At 42.7% G+C, this 20490-nt stretch overlaps 1 protein-coding gene across 29 annotated transcripts in view; it reads right to left on the minus strand.

Annotated features, from left to right (window-relative positions):
• The window catches only part of ELMO1 (engulfment and cell motility 1), a 588268-nt gene that overhangs the window by 250633 nt on the left and 317145 nt on the right, over positions 1-20490 (minus strand). For all 29 annotated transcript variants that reach the window (XR_013523821.1, XR_013523822.1, XR_013523824.1 and 26 more), the window contains one exon: positions 2392-2500. Coding sequence is in view for 25 of the 29 variants with exons in the window: in XM_054236998.2 (XP_054092973.2) it covers positions 2392-2500 (109 nt within the window). In the remaining 4 variants the exon portion in view is untranslated. The remainder of the gene's footprint in view (positions 1-2391; positions 2501-20490) is intronic.

The following is a 20490-nucleotide window of genomic DNA, read 5'->3' on the forward strand; positions in this document are numbered from 1 at the left end:
TCCAAGCCCAGTCTAATGGCAGAAACTGGGCCTAAGTGACTTGTGGCAGAAAGTTGGAAGTCTTCTCTTCACCAGAAGGCGGGAGATGGAACAGTCTTCAGTGCAAGAAAAGCATCTGCGGAACCTCCCAGGACCCTTGAGGTGTTTGCCTTCATCTCCACAGAAATGGGGTTCTGTCCTAATTCCTGGATTGACTACCAGGTCCTCAAAAGGCCAGGAGTGCCACTCTACACCTGCCAGAGATCAAGCCCTATCCCCTATTTTGTCTCCACCCCATCCCCAAGCACAAAGTGAACACACCTAAGGAGGACTACCTGCCCGACCCTTGCCAGCTGCACACTGCATGGGGACCCACTGACCCAAAGGCCAGCCCACATCAGGGTCACGTTTACCTGCCTGCACGTGCTCTGGAATTCAGCCATCTCTTCCAAGCTGTTCCTCGCAGGCTGGATACAAGCTGTTCCCAAAGAGCTCTTCTCACTGAGATCACTGCAATTTCAGCCAGAAAACGAACACAACTACTCAAATCACCCAAAATACTACCAATCCATTTCTAGATATTCTGCTCTGGGGAGGACCTGGAAGTGTGGGAGCACAGTGCAGATTGTGAGTAATTCACTCAGGGACACGAGGCCCTAAGTAGCAGAGTTGAACTCAGCTCCCCTCTATTCCCAGCAGTCTCCCCCTCCAATACCAGATCACTCCTCTGTGTTAACTTTTAGCAGGATAGACATATGTCCCTTGGGCAAAGGAGAAGAGCAGATAGCTAGGCATGGCACATCACAGAACATGAGTGAAGGTACACACAGACAGTGTGCCTTCTTCTGCCATCAAGATGAGCATGAACAGCCAAAGGATGTCATCAGAAAGGAGGGGCCAAGGAAGGGCAGTGCAGAGCATTACCTTGGACACAGACACACCTGCCTAGTAGAACACTACTACTCACTCCAGTTCCTGAAAACTAACTCCTAGATGAGCCAGACACGCTTTTCAGCCAGAACTTTCACCAATTTCCTCCATGAAATTGAGATAAACATGAAACAGTCACAGTTATCAGATGGAGGAATTCAGCAGGATTTGTTTGATGTAGGACTTACATCCTTGAGTTAGTCTGAGTAAACAGTACATGATACTGCAGACTGAAACCTCAGTGAGTTAGTCTAAGTAGGGAGTAAGAAAAAGAACTCAAGTCAAGGATCCACGTAAACAGAAATCCTCACATTTGGTGAACTGTAAACCAGAGGTGACGAACGCACAGATCTCTCAGGTTAGGTTGCTACTGTTCCAATGCAAAAATACTCATGTTCCATGTAAATATCGGCTGCTTCCTCCCATGAGCCCTCACTGGAAGATGATAAAGTGTCCTACTTGGTCAATTTCTTAGTATTTTTCTTTACCTAGTACCAATTTTTTTAGTTTATTTCAGCAGCACCTGCAGTCAGTTCTACACTGTAAATAAAACGTAACTCCCTTTCCAATGTAATCACCAGATTCCTCCCATTAATCATTTCAGACCCTTAGTTTAAGCTCTCAAGCAGGCAACTGAATATTTATGTTTTCATAGTAATACCAACAAACACACCAATATTTTTCTGGTATAAACAGTCTTTTTCTGGTGCTCATGTTATTAAGCCTGTGAGGAAAGATTTATATGTGTGCTGGCTTCTAGATGTTGGACTAAACAGAAGTAAACCACTTTGAGAAGGCTCATCATCGACAATGATGACGGGAACAGGTTAAATCATATCCACCTTCATAGGTTAAAGCCAAATTATGCCAATGAGCAAAAGACAAGAAAATTGTCATCCTTTCTTTTTCTGTATATATTCTTATAAGTTTTATGATATAAGCAAGAAAAAGAGCAATGAAAATATTTCTGACCACATTTTTCATTTTCAGCTACCTATTTTCTTTGATAATTTCTTTTTTCTTAGAGAAACTATTCCGAACAACAGAAACACTGGGAGCAAGAGAATTTCATTAAGGCATTCAATTTTTCTTTATAGAGAAAAATTGTTTTGAAAGAAGGAAAAGAAAATGATCTACTGGTAGGTTATAAACTGGAATTTTAAAAAAGAAATCCATAGATTTTTTTTTCCTGAACAGAAGCAAGCCTGTTTTAATATATACTCATTTTCATGATTATTTGAAACTCAGCCATGATATCTGAAAATTTCTCCATTCCCAGAGGTTTTAATAACATTTTTTCCAGGGCAGATATGCAAAAGTATGTATGCTGTAAACTTGGGCCAAAAAATAATCAACCTGTCCACAGTGATGACCATAAGAAGCTGCTGGTGTCTTGGGATTTCTTCGTACAGGTAAGGGCACAACCCTTGAAGCTGGGACTCTGCCAGGCTTCACTCCCACATGGGAAATAAGTATACTTACGCAACTCGCCCACTTTCAAGATCTCACATAGCATCTTGGTCAGCTCGATACTACTGCGGCCAAACGGACATTCATGCTTGTCTTCTCGGCTACTGTTCTCAAGCACAATCTGTAACAGGAAAGGGGATAGATCAGGAAGGATATGCAATAGCTGAAAACATCAGGAATCTCAGCTTCATTCCAACAGAGGAATACGCAGATGCACCTCAGATCCCCAAACTGGGGCCAGGACAAAATAGTCAAATTATTGACAAGATATACTCAAAGTATATAGGACCTAAAAGTCTCATTTTTCTCCCCCAAATCTCTGACAACCCTCTTCAGGCCTGTAAGAGGATATTTTGCTTGTTCGTTTCCATTTACACAGAGAAGCCTGTGGAGAGCATTTTGGAACAATAAAGACATTTTTACATCAATGCCCGAAAGACTCTCTTGTCCTCCCATTTCTGTCCTCTTTTCTTGGGAAAAGTAATAGCTTCTGTGACTTCAATCTCAAATTTCAATAGGATATTTTTCAAGGAAGTCCATTTCTTATAAGATCTCACCCTCTGGCATCAGATGACTACATCATCCCTGGAAAACATGACATGATGGACCAATCAGAGTCTTTCCCTGAGACTTCGTACTAAGGGGAAAACTAGAGCCGGGCATGGTGGTTCAATCCTGTAATCTGAGCACTTTGGGAGGCTGAGGCAGGCAGAATCGGAGGTCAGGAGTTGGAGAGCAGCCTGGCTAACATGGTGAAACCCTGTCTCTACTAAAAATAAAAACATTAACTGGGTGTGGTGCTGGGCGCCTGTAATCCCACCCAGGAGGCAGGCTGAGGCAGAGAATCGCTTGAACCCAGGAAGCAGATGTTGCACTGATCCAAGATAGTGCAACTGCAGGATGTGGACTTAGGAGTGACCTGGATGGTGGCCCTTAGAAAAAAGAAAAAAAAAGCAAAGTAAAACAGAGACGAGAGGCAGCGAGAGACCTAGAAGTGTGTGAGACTGGGTCCACCTGTTTCTACTCCCCTTGTTCCTATAGCACAGCTACTTCCCTGTCTTTCTCCTTTGGCTGCTCAATCTCTCCTCTGAAAATCCTTTTGTCCATCAAATAAATTATCCTCTTTTCTTCAGCTCATCTGAGATGTTCAATCACTCTCCACTATGGGAATTACTCTACAAAAAAATTAAACGAAAGCAAAACAAGGTAACAAAACTCTAAAGTTACAGAACTTTATCCATGTCTAAAGCTACCTCTCCAAAATTCATCCTCAGTAAGAGCTGTCTGGGATTTCCTTAGTAGCTACACCTCTTTGAATGATCGTCTCTCAGTAGCATCTACAATGATGCTGGGCAGTGACTATTGTTTTGTTACCTCCACAGACTACGCACTCTTTCGTGGCGGGAACAGGTGTTTTATTCACTTATTCAACAGTATTAACTGAGCACCTATTATCTACCCGGAAGATGTCTGAGCCCCATTAAATGGAGAACGAGATAGACCAGGGCCCTGACCTCATTGAGTATTCATTCTAACTGAAGGACGCAAAAACAAAAGAGGTAGTTACAGTTTATCAAAAGTGCCATGAAAATAAAAAATACTTGCTGAATGACAGAGAGTAACAGGGAATGCTTGAGGAGGGGAGTTCAGATATCAGGTGATCATGGAAGGTTCTCAGACTACTGAGAATCGAGTGATGAGAAAGATCTGGATATGTCAAGGTATGTGAGAAAGAACAATCCAGGTAGAGAGATTAAGGTCAGAGCCCATTGAGGTGAGCCGGGCAGCGGGCTGGCCTCCCCGAAACATACAGAAACGCAGTCTGCCCACGCACAGAGAAGCTCATTTCACTCAGCCTGAATAACCCTTTCCTTTTCAGGGAACCCATTCTGGTTCTAACCAGAAATTCCCATTCCAGAAAGCAGGAAGGGAGAATAACTAAGTTCCATTAATCAGTGAATCTTCTTTCCCTTGTAAATATTTTGTATCTGAGACAGCCAGATCAGAGAGAAAATCTGAAGCTCCAGAAATGAACTGAAAAAAGGAAACAGAGCCAGAAGACAGAACATAAAGAAAAGACAGAAGACAGGTAGTTTTCAGTGGCTCCCAGCTCCCAGAGAGCACATTCTCTTGTATTTCACATTAACATTCTATTAACATTTCATGAGCACATTAATATTTAATGAGGCTGTGATCTGCATACACTGTAGGTAGAATTATTGCAGCCAATAAATGCTTGGGAAACATTTCCAAGGCACAGTTTATTAGCAGGCACCAAATTAAGTAGTAATTTAAGTAATCAATATGCAAATCAGCTTGGAGAAGTCCTGCTCTTTATTTTTTAATGCACCATCCATCTTACATATTTATCCACCTAAAGAAAAATAAACCCGCTGCCTTCCTGACTGATTTCTGTTGTCAAGGCAGACACAAATATTTAAAGCTATTTGTGTGACTTTTAAGATTCACCTTCTTACAAAAATATTGTAGAAAAGATTATGATTATGAATGCCATTAGTTAGATATGACTACAGTGAGAGAGAATTCTTAAGCAGACAATAGGTTTTATTTAGCACATTGATACATCTACATTCAATTTTGACATTCTGATATTAACCATGTCCATCAGAGACATTTTGAAAAGCTCCATTTGGAAATATCAAAGCATATTTTTCATATTTATTTTCCCCTTTACTCTACAGGTTTTTTTTTTTTTTTTGAGACAGAGTTTCGCTCTTGTTACCCAGGCTGGAGTGCAATGGTGCAATCTCGGCTCACCGCAACCTCTGCCTCCTGGGTTCAGGCAATTCTCCTGCCTCAGCCTCCTGAGTAGCTGGGATTACAGGCACGCGCCACCATGCCCAACTAATTTTTTGTATTTTTAGTAGAGATGGGGTTTCACCATGTTGACCAGGATGGTCTCGATCTCTTGACCTCATGATCCACCCACCTCGGCCTCCCAAAGTGCTGGGATTACAGGCGTGAGCCACCGCGCCCGGCCCCACTCTACAGTTTTAAGAGCATATGTGCCAGAACAGAAATCACAATGAAGTACTAACAGCTGCTATTACCACTCATCGTAGAATACACCACATACCAAAATAAGTTCTTTCTGCATGTTTTATTAAAAAAAAAAAAAACACTGGATATCTGTGCAATGTGAAGTTATATTTCATAAAATTCTTCATAGTTCACAAAGTACATTTATATATTCTCTATCAATTGATTTCCAACATGTCCATCCATTGATAGAGTAGGTATTATCAGTCTCTTCAGAATGCTGAAACCAAAGGTAGAGGTGACTTGCTAGCATCCCAGAGCTAGCCTGTGTTAGTCCTGGAGTTCAAATTTTTTTTTTTTAAGATGGGGTTTCATTCTTGTCACCTAGGCTAGAGTGCAATGACACAATCTTGGCTTGCTGCAACCTCCGCCTCCCAGGTTCAAGCAATTCTCCTACCTCAGCCTCCTGCATAGCTGGGAATATAGGCATCCACCACCAAGCCCAGCTAATTTTTGTATTTTTAATAAAGATGGGGTTTCACCATGTTGGCCCGCTTGGTCTCAAAATCCTGACCTCAGGTGATCCACCCACCTTGGCTTCCTGAAGTGTTGGGATTACAGGCATGAGCCATCGTGTTAAATTTTTAAGATCTCCAATGACCAAATCTCTTCCTGTCTCCCTAGAGTTTACAAATTGGCTTCACATGCATATTACCATGAAACTCAGTAGATTTCATGTATGAAGAAGCTAAGGGGACTTGATCAGTTTCTTCTATTTCCTTGAAGTGGTCTAGAAGCCCTGCTCCTCCTAGATGAAGCCGTAAGGGTCTTCTACGCCATCTCATTTATCCCCTGAAGGCGACATTTCCTCATGAGTGACCAAAGCTGCTGCAGGATCTTCACAGGCTTTATTTCCATACATTCCAGACTCTCTTCCGAATGGTCTGTGTTTCTTGTCACTCTTCTCCAATCGTGTAGCTCAGGAACCTATTTGGCTTGAGCATGACTGTGAAACATCCAGCTCAAGGCCAGCCTCACTCAAGTGCATATCCCTTCTCTGGCTCTCTTGCCCTCCTTGCCTCAGCATGACATGGCTGATTTATATTCACCTGCTTCCACTTTCTGTTGAAGCTCTCTCTTTTTAGGGAGAGCCCAATTCATTCTGTGCCTCCTGGAGCCAGGGCAAGCCTTGAGGGCTTCTTCCATGCCCTGCCATCTGTGGAGGCTTCCCTTCCACTCTCAACCTTTCCCATGTCACTTTGACGCTAACCTAGTGTCAGGTGGGCATAGTGGCCTCTCCACAGGCCACACCAAGCACAGTGTGTGTGAAGCCACGCTGTCTACGGAGAGAGTGGACACCAAGCAGCTATGAGAAGCACTGATAATGTAGAGACCTTGGGCAAAGGTGCCACGAAGTAGGGTGGACCTGCATGTGGCACTGCATCTCTTCGTGAGATACAAAGACGTTAAATAAATTCCACTTCATGGGACTGTTGTGCACTTTTATCTCTCCATTGTGTTCTCTCTTCCTGGTCCTGCATGGCCCTTGGCCAACATTTCATGCAACACTTTTGCCAGCAGCTAAACCAAAATCGTGACTGCAGTGAGACTGACTCTCTGATGATGGGCTTCCAGGGACTCGTGAGAGTAAACAGAGGACTTCTTGTGGTTTCAGCTTGAGAGGTAGAGAGAGAGACAAAAGCAGTGTCCTCTCCTGCTTACACCAAGAACACAAGCTAAAGAGTCCCATGTGCTGGTGTTTAAGCAGGAATCTCCCGCAGGAATGCAGGGTGATAATAGTGGAAAGAAGGAACAAGGACCCCAGGAAACAAATCAATGCCATGACATGGTGTGTCTGGCAATAAAGTCCTCAAACTAAACCGTTCCCGCCACCATAGGACAATTGTCCTCAGAATCCTCGTCAGCCTCACAGATCTGTTTCCTGACACACTGAAGATCTTCTCCCTTGCTAAACCAACAAATAGGTAAGTTTGGTCAGTATCAGTGAGATATCCCCACACTCCGACACAGGATCAGTGTCACCCTAGGAATAGTAGCTGGCAACTCCCTGGAATGAAGCGTTAGTCCTTACATCATATCCTAAGACTCCGAGCTATTCCAGGGTCAAAGAATAAGCCCAGTTTTGATTCCCCTTATGGAGACATGGGAGTCACAGGGGAGTCACTTCTATATTCTCCCTTGATGCCAATGCTAATGATGACTGGTCCCAAGAAAACTGAAGACCAGCATGAGAAAGAACGCTGGTCTTCACAAGAGGATAATTGTGATCATGAATTTTGATCAAGGATTAAACAAACATGGCCAAGCCCTAATAGGATGGTTTTAATAAGCAGAGTAAGAGAAACACTAAAATTATAAAAAGTGTGCCAAGCAGACAAACAAAATGGAAAGGATCAAAACCACAGGCTGCTAGTTTACTGGATCTGCCTAGAAAGGAAGCGAGGCCTGGAAGTAAATAAACCCCAAAGAAAAAAGCTTTAGGGACACAGGCAAGATGGCAGCAAAAGGCAACTAACAGCTAACATTTATAGAGAGCACTTCTCTCCCAGACCTTCGAAGGGCATCGTACAGACTGTCTCATTCCACACACATGTAGCAGCACCTGACAAAATCCTATGCCAGCTCGATTTACAGATGAGGAAACAGAGGCAAAAAGATGTGTCATTTGTCCAAGGTCACACAGTACAGAAATAAATAGACCCAGCCTGGAAGCTTAGATGGCCTAACCCCAAAGCATATATTCTTGGTTACCGATTCCTACAGAAAACGGAAAGGGGCCGGGTATGGTGGCTCATGCCTGTAATCCCAACACTTTGGGAGGCCGAGGCGGGTAGATCACGAGGTCAAGAGATCGAGGCCATCCCAGTCAACATGGTGAAATCCCGTCTCTACTGAAAATACAAAAAATTAGCTGGGCATGGAGGCACGTGCCTGTAATCCCAGCTACTCGGGGGGCCGAGGCAGGAGAATTGCCTGAACCCAGGAGGCAGAGGTGGCAGTGAGCCGAGATCGCGCCATTGCACTCCAGCCTGGGTAACAAGAGTGAAACTCCGTGTCAAAACAAACAAAACAACAACAACAAAAAAACACAGTTGCTATAGCAGTTACTAATCTTGCTTTTTTGATAACGTAAGGACTTGGGTGAAATAAATATTATTTTTGACTTAGACGGGTTTCCTGAAGTTCTTTTAGCATCTCTTTAGGAAAGTGGTTCTAATGCCAATGTGTTGGAATCACCTGCAGAACACATTGAACACAGGCTCCTGGAAGGCTCTCTAAGGCCTGATTGAATAGGACGCAGGTGGAGCCCACAAAAATGAGTCAGTCAGTCAACCAAATGCTGAGTTTTTCTGAGACAATGAGGGGATAGAAGGAGGGAGAGTTAGAAAAGCATTTAAGAGAATATTTAAAAGTTATTTTCAGCAACATGCTCTTAAAAAAATAACTCCATCCCCTCACCTTCCCTGAGCCTTAATTGGTCATCTAGAGAGAGGCAGCCATTCATGGTATGTCTGGTCTGCAGAGGCCTCAGGCCTTTGGACAGAGTCAGTGCTGCCACGCAGCTGAGATGGGCTTTCAGAAGGTTGGAAATGACCGAGTTAAGAATGTGAGTGTACCTGACCACCAAGAAAAAGAATAGCCAGAGAAGAATTTGCAAAAACTTAAAGATGTATTCCCAAGAGGCAAATAACAATGCAACCCAGGAAAAGGAGAAAAAAAAAATGTACTAATGGGTCAGACTGGTGAAAAAATCGAAAGTAGAAAATGCACACAGGGAACCAAGATAAATAACAATTGGGACAAATGAGAGGAATGGTATAAAACCCAGCTAATGAGGTGAAATGCCTCCAGAATAAAATTAGGCAATTGTACATACAAAGGCACAGCAAAGGCCATAAATATAAAATGGCAAGGAATTGACTGGGTAATGGTTTAGTAATTAAAGCCTGGAGGTTCATAATAGATCTCAAATTGAACATTAATCAACAAAAATGAAATGCTCCCTGCACTTTGATATAGTGCAACAAAAGCAGGACGTGTGAGACACACAGAGCAACCACAGCCACGTTCTGCTGAAAGGCCCTCCCTTTGGGCATCACGTTGGGTAGCACAAAGAGGGCAAAGGATTAAATAACAGCGGGATGACTTGTATTTGTGCCTGCACAGTAACCACAACATGACTGAGGGAAGCCGAGCTCTGTGGACTATTCGAAGGCCAGAAGGCATCAGGGACAATCCCCCAGCTGACTCCCCCACCAAAGAAGCTAGGCTAAGATGATCTCCCTTTTTATGCCAGTATGTGTGTTCCCGAGCCCCAGAATGGGTACAGGTGTAGTAGGCAACTGTAGGCTTCACTCTAGGTTTGTCTATTTAAAGCAAAAGTTCTCTAACTTGATCTTCTATTAGAATCCTCTAAAAGCTTATTAAAATGCAGATTGCTGGACTCCACCCCCAGAATTCTGATCAGACATTCTGGGGTGGACTCAAGAATCTGCCTTTCTAAGTTTTCCTTTTGTTTTTAAAGACACACAAAGCAGTAAGAAGTGAGAATGGGGAGCCACTGCTTAGTGGGTATGGGGTTTATTTTTGGGGTGATGATGTCTTTGAATCTTCATAGAGGTAGTGATTACACAGCACTGTGAATGTACTAAATGCCACTGAATTTACTTTTAAAATAGTCAATTTTATGGCATATCCATTTCATCTCAGTTAGCACAAAAGAGTTAATACATATTAGACGATTACCATATACAAACTGTTGAGTGTTTAGCTCACTTGGTCCTCATTAGCCATTGAAGCAGGACGGCATTTTACAGATGAGGAAACCATGCCTTAGATCTTAAGTAACTTGTGTGCTGTTTAGGAGGAACACTGCTACAGTTTGAATGATGGTGCCCCTTTCAAAGTTCATGTTGAAAGTGAATCCCCAATGTAATAGTATTAAGGGTGTAGCCTTTGGAAGGTGATTAAGCCATGAGGGCTTCTCTCTCATGACTCGGATTAGCACCCTTATAAAAGGGCTTCTGATTGGAAGGAGGCTCTCACTTGCCCTCTGTCACTTCCACCATGAAAGGACATGATGTTCCTCTCCTCCAGAGGCTGCAGCACCAAGGCACCATCTTGGAAGCAGACAGCACAGCACTTACCAGACACCAACCCTGCTGATGCCTTAATCTTGGACTTCCCAGTCCCCAGAACCATCAGAAATACATTTCTATTGTTTATAACTTACCTAGCCTATGGTATTTTGTTATAGCAGCAAAAACATACTAAGACACTATAGGTGTTGATTCAGAAATGGCCCAGGATGACAGTCCTACAGGACATCCAAGGACAGGGCATTGGGTGTATGGGGAAGCAAAGTGTGGCACTCGTACAGAGTTCTATGGTATCAAGGCAGAACTCCACTACTGCATACTGCTTTATTGCAAACCACACAGCCTTCACTGCAATATTTTTTTAAGTTCACATTTTAAATGACTCTGTAGACATGTACAATCCCACCACTTCTCAAAGTTTAAGGTACGCACAATCACCTGGAAATCTTGTTAAAATGCAGATTCTCATTCAGCGATTCAGCAGGTGTGGCTGGGACCTGAGGTCCCACATTTCTAAGCTCCCTAATGATGCTGACACTGCAAGTCCAAGGTTCATATTTTGAAAATCAAGGCACCGCTTTCCCAAACTATCAGCTGAATTCTAACCCCAGTCCTTCCCGATATCCCTACAATGTATTACCCTGTGACCGATTCATTCATTCTATGAATTTTGTAAGCATTTATTACTGCTGAGCAACTTGCTAGATATTAAAAATACATGGATGAACAAAATCCCATTTTGAAGGTCTCGCAATCTATTTGGAAGAGACAAAGACATGGGATTTGTAGGATGGGCCAACTTTCACTCTCCTTTATGTACTTCTATTTTGCTTGCATTTTTCACAAAGAACAATCACTTTGTGCAGTGAAGGTGCATATGAGATGCAATGGGCAGACAGGGGGTTTCATGGAGAGGGTGAGCCTTGAGTACAGCCTTGAAGAAGAAGAAACTGATGTCAAACTCTCTCCTAAGGAATCTCTTTAACATTCCACACCAGGAGTAAGCTGTGGAATGCAAGAAAGACTAATTACAATGGGAAAATGGATCTTGAATAAAGGCACAGAAGCCCCTATGCATCTGGGGCAGTATTGGCAATAAATCTCAAGATCACAGGGCAGAGTTTTGACTCACTCAGCATTACATTACTGAATACAAATGCCTCACATCTCCTTCACCGGGGTGCAAAGATACCCAGATGTTTGGCTTTTGTCTGACAGTCACTGTTGGATGAAAAATTAAGCTTGACATTTCTCAAGCCTGACTTCTTACTGAGAAATTGTTACCACTGTCTGAACAGTTACTGCCATCTTAAAGCAAAGTTACCCTCCACATATACTGTCTGAAACATATTTGAATATAATTCACTTTACAAAGCAAACACATTCCAGGAGAGCTAGTAGTAAGATGAATCTAAGTTAACTCCCATTTCGCTTTCTCATTTACACATTGATTTAGAAATTCACTCTGGTTCGGGAGAATGGACTTGAGAAGACGGAAAGGCGAGGAAAGATAACTATTTCTTATCACCCTTTTCCGGACAAATAATAAATTGGCCATTTCAGGAACATATTTTCAAACAGAAAATGTGCACACGGCAAGTTAGCTACAACAAAAAAAATACAGACTGAAACCTAATTAAGACATGAGGCCTCAAGTTGTTTTACTTGAAGTTAAAAAAGCATGTGAAAAAGAAATCTTTTCTTCCTATTACATCTAGCTTTTTAAATGCAGTTCATCTCATTACATCTCATTCTGTGTATGAATCGTAAATCTCAGCTACTCCTGCTACAGGAAGCATCTCCCTCTGGTACAGTTCTCCTCCTGGGCTAAGCCAAGATGTGGCTCCCTTCTAGGCAAACTGCCTCCCCGATGCCGCTCCCCGACACTGCCCCTCCTATACCTGTCCCAGTTTTCCCTCTCCTTCAGACCCAATTCAGATGTCACTTTCTCCATTAAACCTTACACATTAAAACCTTATGTGGGATTTTCCTTAACAAGCCTTTTAAGGGTGGGCTTTGGCCCAGGGAGATTTGCTTCTGAGTTTCTTCATCCCCATGACCACATGGTCCCTGTGGGCACACCAGCCACGTGCTTCAATGCAGAGTTCTCCCAAGTGAGATAATATTTTATCTGTATCTTTCTTATGGCAATTCTCATTTTACCCTCCCACATTACGGTAAAGAATATGTGTCTTAGCTTCCCGATAGAGTCAAGCCCTCGAGGTTGGGAACCACTTCCTCACTTGTGAATCTCTGCCATTGCAGCAGAGTTGCACATACAGTAGGCACTCATTAATGAAGCAGTTACTGAACAAGTGCATGGACAGTATGGGACATGACTCTGGCCTCTGCTGAGGAAGGCAGTGCCTACAGGGGTTTAGTCAGCTTCTCCATCCCTATGTGAATACCAACTTGCCTGGCTTTAGCATGAGTGTTTCCATAGCTTATTACATCTATATGTTCAAATGCATCTTAAGTGAGTCACAATCATCTTCTTAGTCCCTGTCCTCCATATTCCCTATTCTGTGTCACTTGTGAATTTAATCAGAAGCAAAAGCTCATGTGATGCACTGAGAACCACTAACCTCTCTCTTCATCAGGAGGAGGCTCAGTGCCCAGAGGCCACTCAGCAGCCCACTAACCTCTCTCTTCATCAGGAGGAGGCTCAGTGCCCAGAGGCCACTCAGCAGTCAGGGCAGGTATTCCCATACAGAACCCAAGCTGGGGAGAAAACTCAATTGGAAACTCTCTGCGTTGAAGCACATGCCTGGTGTGCCCCCAGGGATGATGTGGCCACGTGAATGAAAAATCTCAGAAGCAAATCTCCCTGGGCCAAAGCCCACACTTCAAAGGCTTGTTTATGAAAATTGTACACTCAACCTTCCTTGTGTATTGTGAATATAAACATTTACAGAACATTGGAATGTGTGAAAAATGTCCTTCGTTGTGTGTTTATGGAAAACAGTTGGCAAGTATTTGCCAAAGGAAAATGTATGAGATGAGAGGGAGTCAACGCCCACAGCAAAGGAATGTCCCCTTTCCTTCCACACACCCTACACACTGCTCCATTCCATACCCTCTCATCCCCCCAAATGAGGCCCCAGGGGTCCAGGAGTGTGAGGGTGGGGAACGGAGAAGGGGCAATCTACGAAGGTGCCTCCAGGCTCGGCATCCCATGTTGGAGCGCAGAAAAGAAAACTGACTCTTGTTTCCTAGGTGATGATGGTCCCTAATAATAGGATTTCCTTCCCCTTCATGCATCTTGGTTAACAGTTCTGATTCCAAGTCTCCCCTTCAACACCCACCCTGAAGACTGGTCTGCCTCCCAGTTAACGCTTGGATACTTTCAGGTGAAAAGTAAAAAGTGGAAAACAAGAGACTCAAATATATTTCTTTAGAACAAGATGAACGGGACATTTCTCTTTGAGGAATTCCTCAACAATGGACAAAGACCTCTGATGAGGCCACAGCAATGCATGCTTGTGTCTTTGCCGGGAAGTAACCGTTGCCATCCAGATTGCCCTCTGGGATGAACCAGGGCCTCCCCTGCCACAGGAGGTATGTAGTCAGTGCTGCAGAGAGCTGGCTGTTCTTGGTTCCCAGGCAGTCTCTGTGATAAACAGCCTCGGTGTGGAAATATCAGGGAGATCAATTATCTCGCAGATGTTACATGCCAAAAAGACTACATTTTTTCTTCATTTCGGAATTATTTTCTTTTTTTAAAAAAATAAAAAGACACAAATCCAATGTGCTTAAGCTTGCCAAGGCAAAGAGGCCCGGCTGCCTGGCTGTATTTATATCTGCACAGGTGCCCAGGGGAACTCCAGCCTCACTCTCAATCTTGTCTCCAGGTCCCCTACCTCTGCCCAAAGGTCCTCACATCTGCACCTGACTGGAGCTAATGACAAACATCTTTACACAGCAACTTTTGTGCTGATTTGCAAAATGATTTAAGTACATTTCTAAAAACATAAATGTTAAGTCAGAAGATCTCAGCATTTTTGCCAATTAAGTAAACCTATGTAATAAACCTACACATTCTGCACATGTATCCCAGAAATAAAAGTATGATAAAATAAAAAGAAAAACAAAGTATAATAAAAGAAAAAAACAGAAAAAAATCTATGTATTGATAAACCATCATCTAAAAATGATGCCACTTCTTACTTCCCAAAGCAATGGGGGAGTTCCATTTAAAAATCATTTCACTGGCGGGCCGGGCGCGGTGGCTCACGCCTGTAATCCCAGCACTTTGGGAGGCCGAGGCGGGTGGATCATGAGGTCAAGAGATTGAGACCATCCAGGTCAACATGGTGAAACCCCGTCTCTACTAAAAATACAAAAAATTAGCTGGGCATGGTGGCGCGTGCCTGTAATCCCAGCTACTCAGGAGGCTGAGGCAGGAGAATTGCCTGAGCCCAGGAGGCGGAAGTTGCGGTGAGCCGAGATCGCACCATTGCACTCCAGCCTGGGTAACAAGAGCGAAACTCCGTCTCAAAAAAAAAAATCATTTCACTGGCTCATCTAGAATTACCATGGGAAAGAAAAAGCCACAGTCTCCTCTGATGGAAGAAGAAAGCAGCTATGGAGCCCCAGACACTCTCAATCAGCCCCATGCTGTGGCTCTCCCTAGCCATGGACCAGGACAGCCACTCCCTAATCCTGAAAGAATCCTCTCCTCCAAGCAGCTGCTCCCTTATATGGCCAGGGGTGGTGGTGAGCGTTGGGGATTTTTTTGGCAAGCTCTTTGGGGAAGAATTCCTACAACAAATATATATTTATGAATTCGGAAAATTAGGAGAATTCCGAATTCAGAAAAAGCTGTCAGTTACTTCATTCTCCTGACCTCTTTACCACCGCTACTCATCAGCATCACCTGCCCATGACCACGTGGGCCTCTCTCTTCCTGTCCAGATCCTCTTTGGTTTGTTGTTCGGCCCTTGTGACAGTAGGTTCCCTGGGGCTCTTGGTCCAGCTCAGTGTTCTCTGCAGGCTCCTGCCCTGAGAGAATCAGTAAGAGAGTGTCTCTCACCTCAGGCCATGACTTGGCGCTATGAGCTGGACACATGATCCGCCCATTGAAAAGATCAGCACATGTAAGTTAACCTCACCCACTCCACAGTTCCTCATGTTGCTAAGAAGAGCAAATGGGATAATGCACGAGAAGGCAAAGCGTTACCGAGATCCAGTGGCTGGTGCTAGAGCAGGCCAATCAGCTGCTGTTACCACTTTCGAAAGGCTTGCAGTCCATAGACTGTTGGGAGCTTTAAAACAGCCACAGCAGGAGTATTGATACCACAGAAACCAGCAAATGCTGTACAATACTAATCAGATTTTTTTGAGAAAAACTTATGTACTAGCACAATAATACCAAATTCAATCTAAGGTATTAAAGTCACCACCACAACCGTCTGGGCCCAAAGTCCACATTTGCAATTTACTGTCTGTTGAAACAGTGGACAAGTTACTTGACCTCTCTGAGCCTCAGTGTTCTCTTCTGCAAAATGGGTACAATGATAGTGAGAATTCAATAAGGTAATTCATATAAACTATTCATAACCATAGCCTGGAAACATTCATTACTCAGTACAGTTTAGCTTTCTTTTTGTTCCTACCACATGTAGACTAGAGCCCCAAGCTGCCAAGCGATCAGCAGAACTGACTCTTCTGTTGAAAAAAATTAAATGTTGGTCCTCTTAGTCATTTGCTTATAGAGAACTCATGTCTGCTCATATAACATACATACATCCTCATGGCTTTCTTAACTGAGACTTGCAAGGCTTTATCCTGTGTAGCTCAAACTCTGCCCAGTTTGATAGTCCCACCAGCTCATGGAAAGACAGATTCCTTCCAGGTTAAGCTTCAGTTCTGATCTTCTGACACATATCTCTTACAGCCATAAAGGGCTTCAGAGGGGGAAAAAGGAGAGACACAACCCTGCTCAGAGATTCAACACACCCTATCTGTTATCATTCATTTACCAAACAATTTAGATGGTCCAGTGACAAAAAGTAAGGGCATAGGGCAAAAGAGATGGTTCTTGCTCAAAAATTTCATGTTTGAGAGAGATAATGATCAAATAATAAAACATATGATTATATAATTCCAAACTAAGTGTGATAAAGGGAGAAACAGGGAAAGAGGAGCCTGAAGGGTGAGGCCCTGTAGGATGAATGCTGGTATAAGGAGGCAAGGGGAGGGCATGGAGAAAGCAGGAGCTGACTCAGCTGAATAAGCATGTACAAGGGCCCTGTGGCATAGGAGCATCACCAGTCAGGTACTGAAATACTGGCTAGGCTGGCCTTCTTGATCTTGGCAAATGCCAGTTTGTAGACACGTGTGAATGATATTTACCAGGGTCTTAGATTCGAAGAGTCTCCAGGTATCAGGACCAGTGTTACAGAGCAGCATTTGATAAAGCAGCCGGGGAGAAGTTAGTTGTTAGGGCTGTTATATCTGTTATTAAAATTGTTTCAGTTGCTTTATAAAATACAAGACAAATATTGTCTGTTATTTATGATGCATGCTAAATTTGGGAACCTTGGGTTTTACCAGTGCAGGGGAAAAAGTTGATAAAATTAAGGTCAACGTAAAAATAAAATTATCTGACAATGTCAAACACTGCTGGGTGCACCAGGTGTACAGCATAGTTCCTAAGGGGGAAGCTATTTTTAACTAATACAAAGGAATATTTGGGAACATAACCACCTAAATTTTATTATACCAACACAAAATGCCCTCTGATTTGGTAGGCAGGTTGCTAATGCTGGCTGGGCTCTGGTCACATGAATTCTGTTCAAAAAGGGAAGTCAGCAGTGACTCACCCAAGCCCAAGCATCAGCGTATCTAGGGCAAGCCCATTTTGGGGCATACCAATATAGTTTCGAAATGGTTTTCATTCCAGGATGGACAAAGGCCAGAAGGGCACTTGTATCCAGAGAGGTTAGAGCGTGTTCTAGATCTAGATCTACTTCTGTGGTTTCCATCCGTCGGGTGAATCCTGCCAAAAGGTGGAACACCAGAACTCTCTGGGCAGAGTCCTGCCACTCACTCGATCCGGGCACTCATTTAACAAATACGTGCTGGGTGTGTCTATGTGCCTGGCACTGCTCCACGCACTGGGGTACCACAGTGACATCATGGACACTCTGTGCTTTTATGAGGTGTGCTGGCTAGTATGGGTGAACAGAAAATAAACAAAATGGTGAATATGGAGCATGTAAAATATGTTAAATTTTGAGAGACATAAAGGAGGTAAAGTAGACGGGGAGCAAGAAGGTGAAATCAGCACTTTATATCTGGAGGTGACAGAAAGCTGCTCGGAGACTAAAGGAAGTGAGGCAATGAGCCACATAGCTGCCCTGGAACAGATTCCTAGGACAGAAAGTAAAAAGTAAAAGGCCCAGAGGCCAGAGGTACCTGGTATGTTCGAGGCCAACAAGCGTGCTATGGATGGAATTGTGCCCTTCAAAACTCACATGTTGAAGCCCTAACCCCCTGTATAGGAGGCAATTAAAATTAAATGAGGCCATTAGGGTAGGGTCCAAATCCAATATGACTGGTGTTCTTGTAAGAAGCAGTGACAATAGGGTGTGAGCGCACAGAAGGATGGCAATGTGGAGAGGCAGCAAGAGGGCAGCCGCTTACAAGCCAAGAAGCCAGGCCCCAGAGACACCAACGCTGCCAGTAGCTTGATCTTAGACTTCCAGCCTTCAGAGCTGTGAGATAAAGTTCTGTTGTTTAAGCCACCCAGTCTGCGGTATTTTGTGATGGTGGCTATAGCTGACTCATCAAAAGGGGGTCTCTGAGGCCGGAGTTGAGGAAGGGAGAAGTAGGCTAGAAAGACGTAATGATAGAGAGCCAGAACACTGCAGAGCCTTGAGGGTCCTGGAAAAGGTGCTGAATGTTTACTCTGAGTTAGATGGGAATCACTGAAGGTTGTAGGCAGAGGACTGATGTGATCTGACCAATACTGGAAGAATCACTATGGCATCTTAATGTTCTGGCAACTGTGTTGAAAACAGAAAAGATGAGCAAGGATGAGAGCAGGCAGTACCAATCAGGAGGCCATTACACTATTGCAGGAGAGAGATTTGATGGACTAGATTACTGTAATGGTGGTAGAAGTGAGGAAGGTGGTAGGTTTCTGGAAAGCAGAGACAACAGGATTCTGAAAGTCAACAGAGAATCAATAGAAATAGAAAGGAGAGTCAATAGAATTGAAAGTAAATAGAATTTGCTGGGGGTAGTTTGCTGGTAACTGGGTCTTACTGGAATAAGGAATGACTCACGGAGCCAGAGATTTTAGTCACCGGGTTGGCCTATCAAGGCATCCCATATTCAGTGCTAAAAAGCATTTAAACGGCAAAGTCCTGAGTTGGTTTAGCCAAGCTTAACCCCTGTGGAAGGTAGAGGAATTGCTAGAAGGATATTTGTATGGCAAAATATCGATTGAATGAGGAATTCAAGCAATGGAGAAAAATATACAAAATCAAGCATCTAAGCTTCCATTTTAGAAAATTAGAAAAAGAAGAACAAACTAAATCCAAAGCAAGCTGAAGAAAAGTTAAAAAAAAAACATAATAATAATGAAGTAGAAATCAGTGAAATTGAAAACTGGAAAGTAATAGAGAAAAATCAATAACATCAAAAGCTAGTTCTTTAAAAAGATCAATAAAAACAAATCTCTAGCCAGACTCAACAAGACAAAAAGAAAACTGACAAATTATTTGCATCAAAAATGAAAGAAGAGTCAACATTATGGATCCCATGGATATAATAAAGGATACGATGAACAACTCTATGCTCAAAAATGTGATAACATAGATGAAATAGACCAATTCCTTGAAAGACACAATCTACCAGAAACCAAGACAAGAAGAAACAGTCTGAATCGACCTGTATCTATTAAAGGAAATGAATAAATAATTATTGACCTTCCAAAATGGAAAGTATCAGGTCTGAGTGGTTTCATTGGTGAATTCTATCAAATATTTAAACACGAAAATGATATCAATTCTTCTCTACAATCTGTTCCGGAAGATAGAAGCAGAAGGAGTATTTCTTAACTAATTCCATAATGCCAGTATTATCCTAATACTAAAACCAGAGGCATAAGAAAGAAAATAATATACAGACCTATATAATGCTCATGAACATATATGCAAATAGCCTTCACAAAATTAACAAATAGAATCCAACAATCCATATGAAAAATAATGCACCTGGTTACAGGATTTGTTTCAGGTATGCAAGGCTCATTCAACTTTCAAAAATCAGTTAAGTAATCCACTGTATCAACAGGCTTAAGAAGAAAAGTTGTATAATGGCATCAATAGATTCAGAAAAAAGCATTTGACAAAATATAATACTTATTCATGATAAAAAAAAAAACTCTTAGCAAACTAAGAATAGAGCAGTTGCTCAGCTCTATAAAGAACATCTACATAAAACTCATGGTTAACATCATACTTCATTGCAAGAAACTTGACTCTGCCTAGGATTGGGATCAAGGCTAAGATGGTCGCCCTTACCACCCCTATGTATCTTACTGGTAGTCCTAACTAATGTAATAAGACAAGAAAAAATAAATAAAAAGGTATACAGATTGGGAAGGGAGAAACAAAACTGTCTTTGTTCATAGGGGATGTGATTGTCTCTCTAGAAAATTCCAAAGAATTAATATATAAAATCCTGGAACTGATAAACAATTACAGCAAGATGGGAAGATATTGGTTCAGCAATCATAACAAATGAGCCATTCTAATGCAAGACATTAATAACAGAGAAAACTGTGTGTGGGAAAAATGAGGGGTGGGATATATAGGAACCCTCTGTACCTTTGCTCAACTTTTCTATAAACCTAAAACTGTTCTAAAACACAATGTCTATTAATTTAAAAATTAAAAAGGCAGAGAAGTCTGCATTCTCTTAACTTGAGAAAAACAGGAGAGGATTCCCAGAAACCTCTCCTCTTCAAAGAAATAAGAAA

This window comes from Callithrix jacchus, chromosome 11 (assembly GCF_049354715.1).
Source record: "Callithrix jacchus isolate 240 chromosome 11, calJac240_pri, whole genome shotgun sequence".
NCBI classification, from domain to species: domain Eukaryota; kingdom Metazoa; phylum Chordata; class Mammalia; order Primates; family Cebidae; genus Callithrix; species Callithrix jacchus.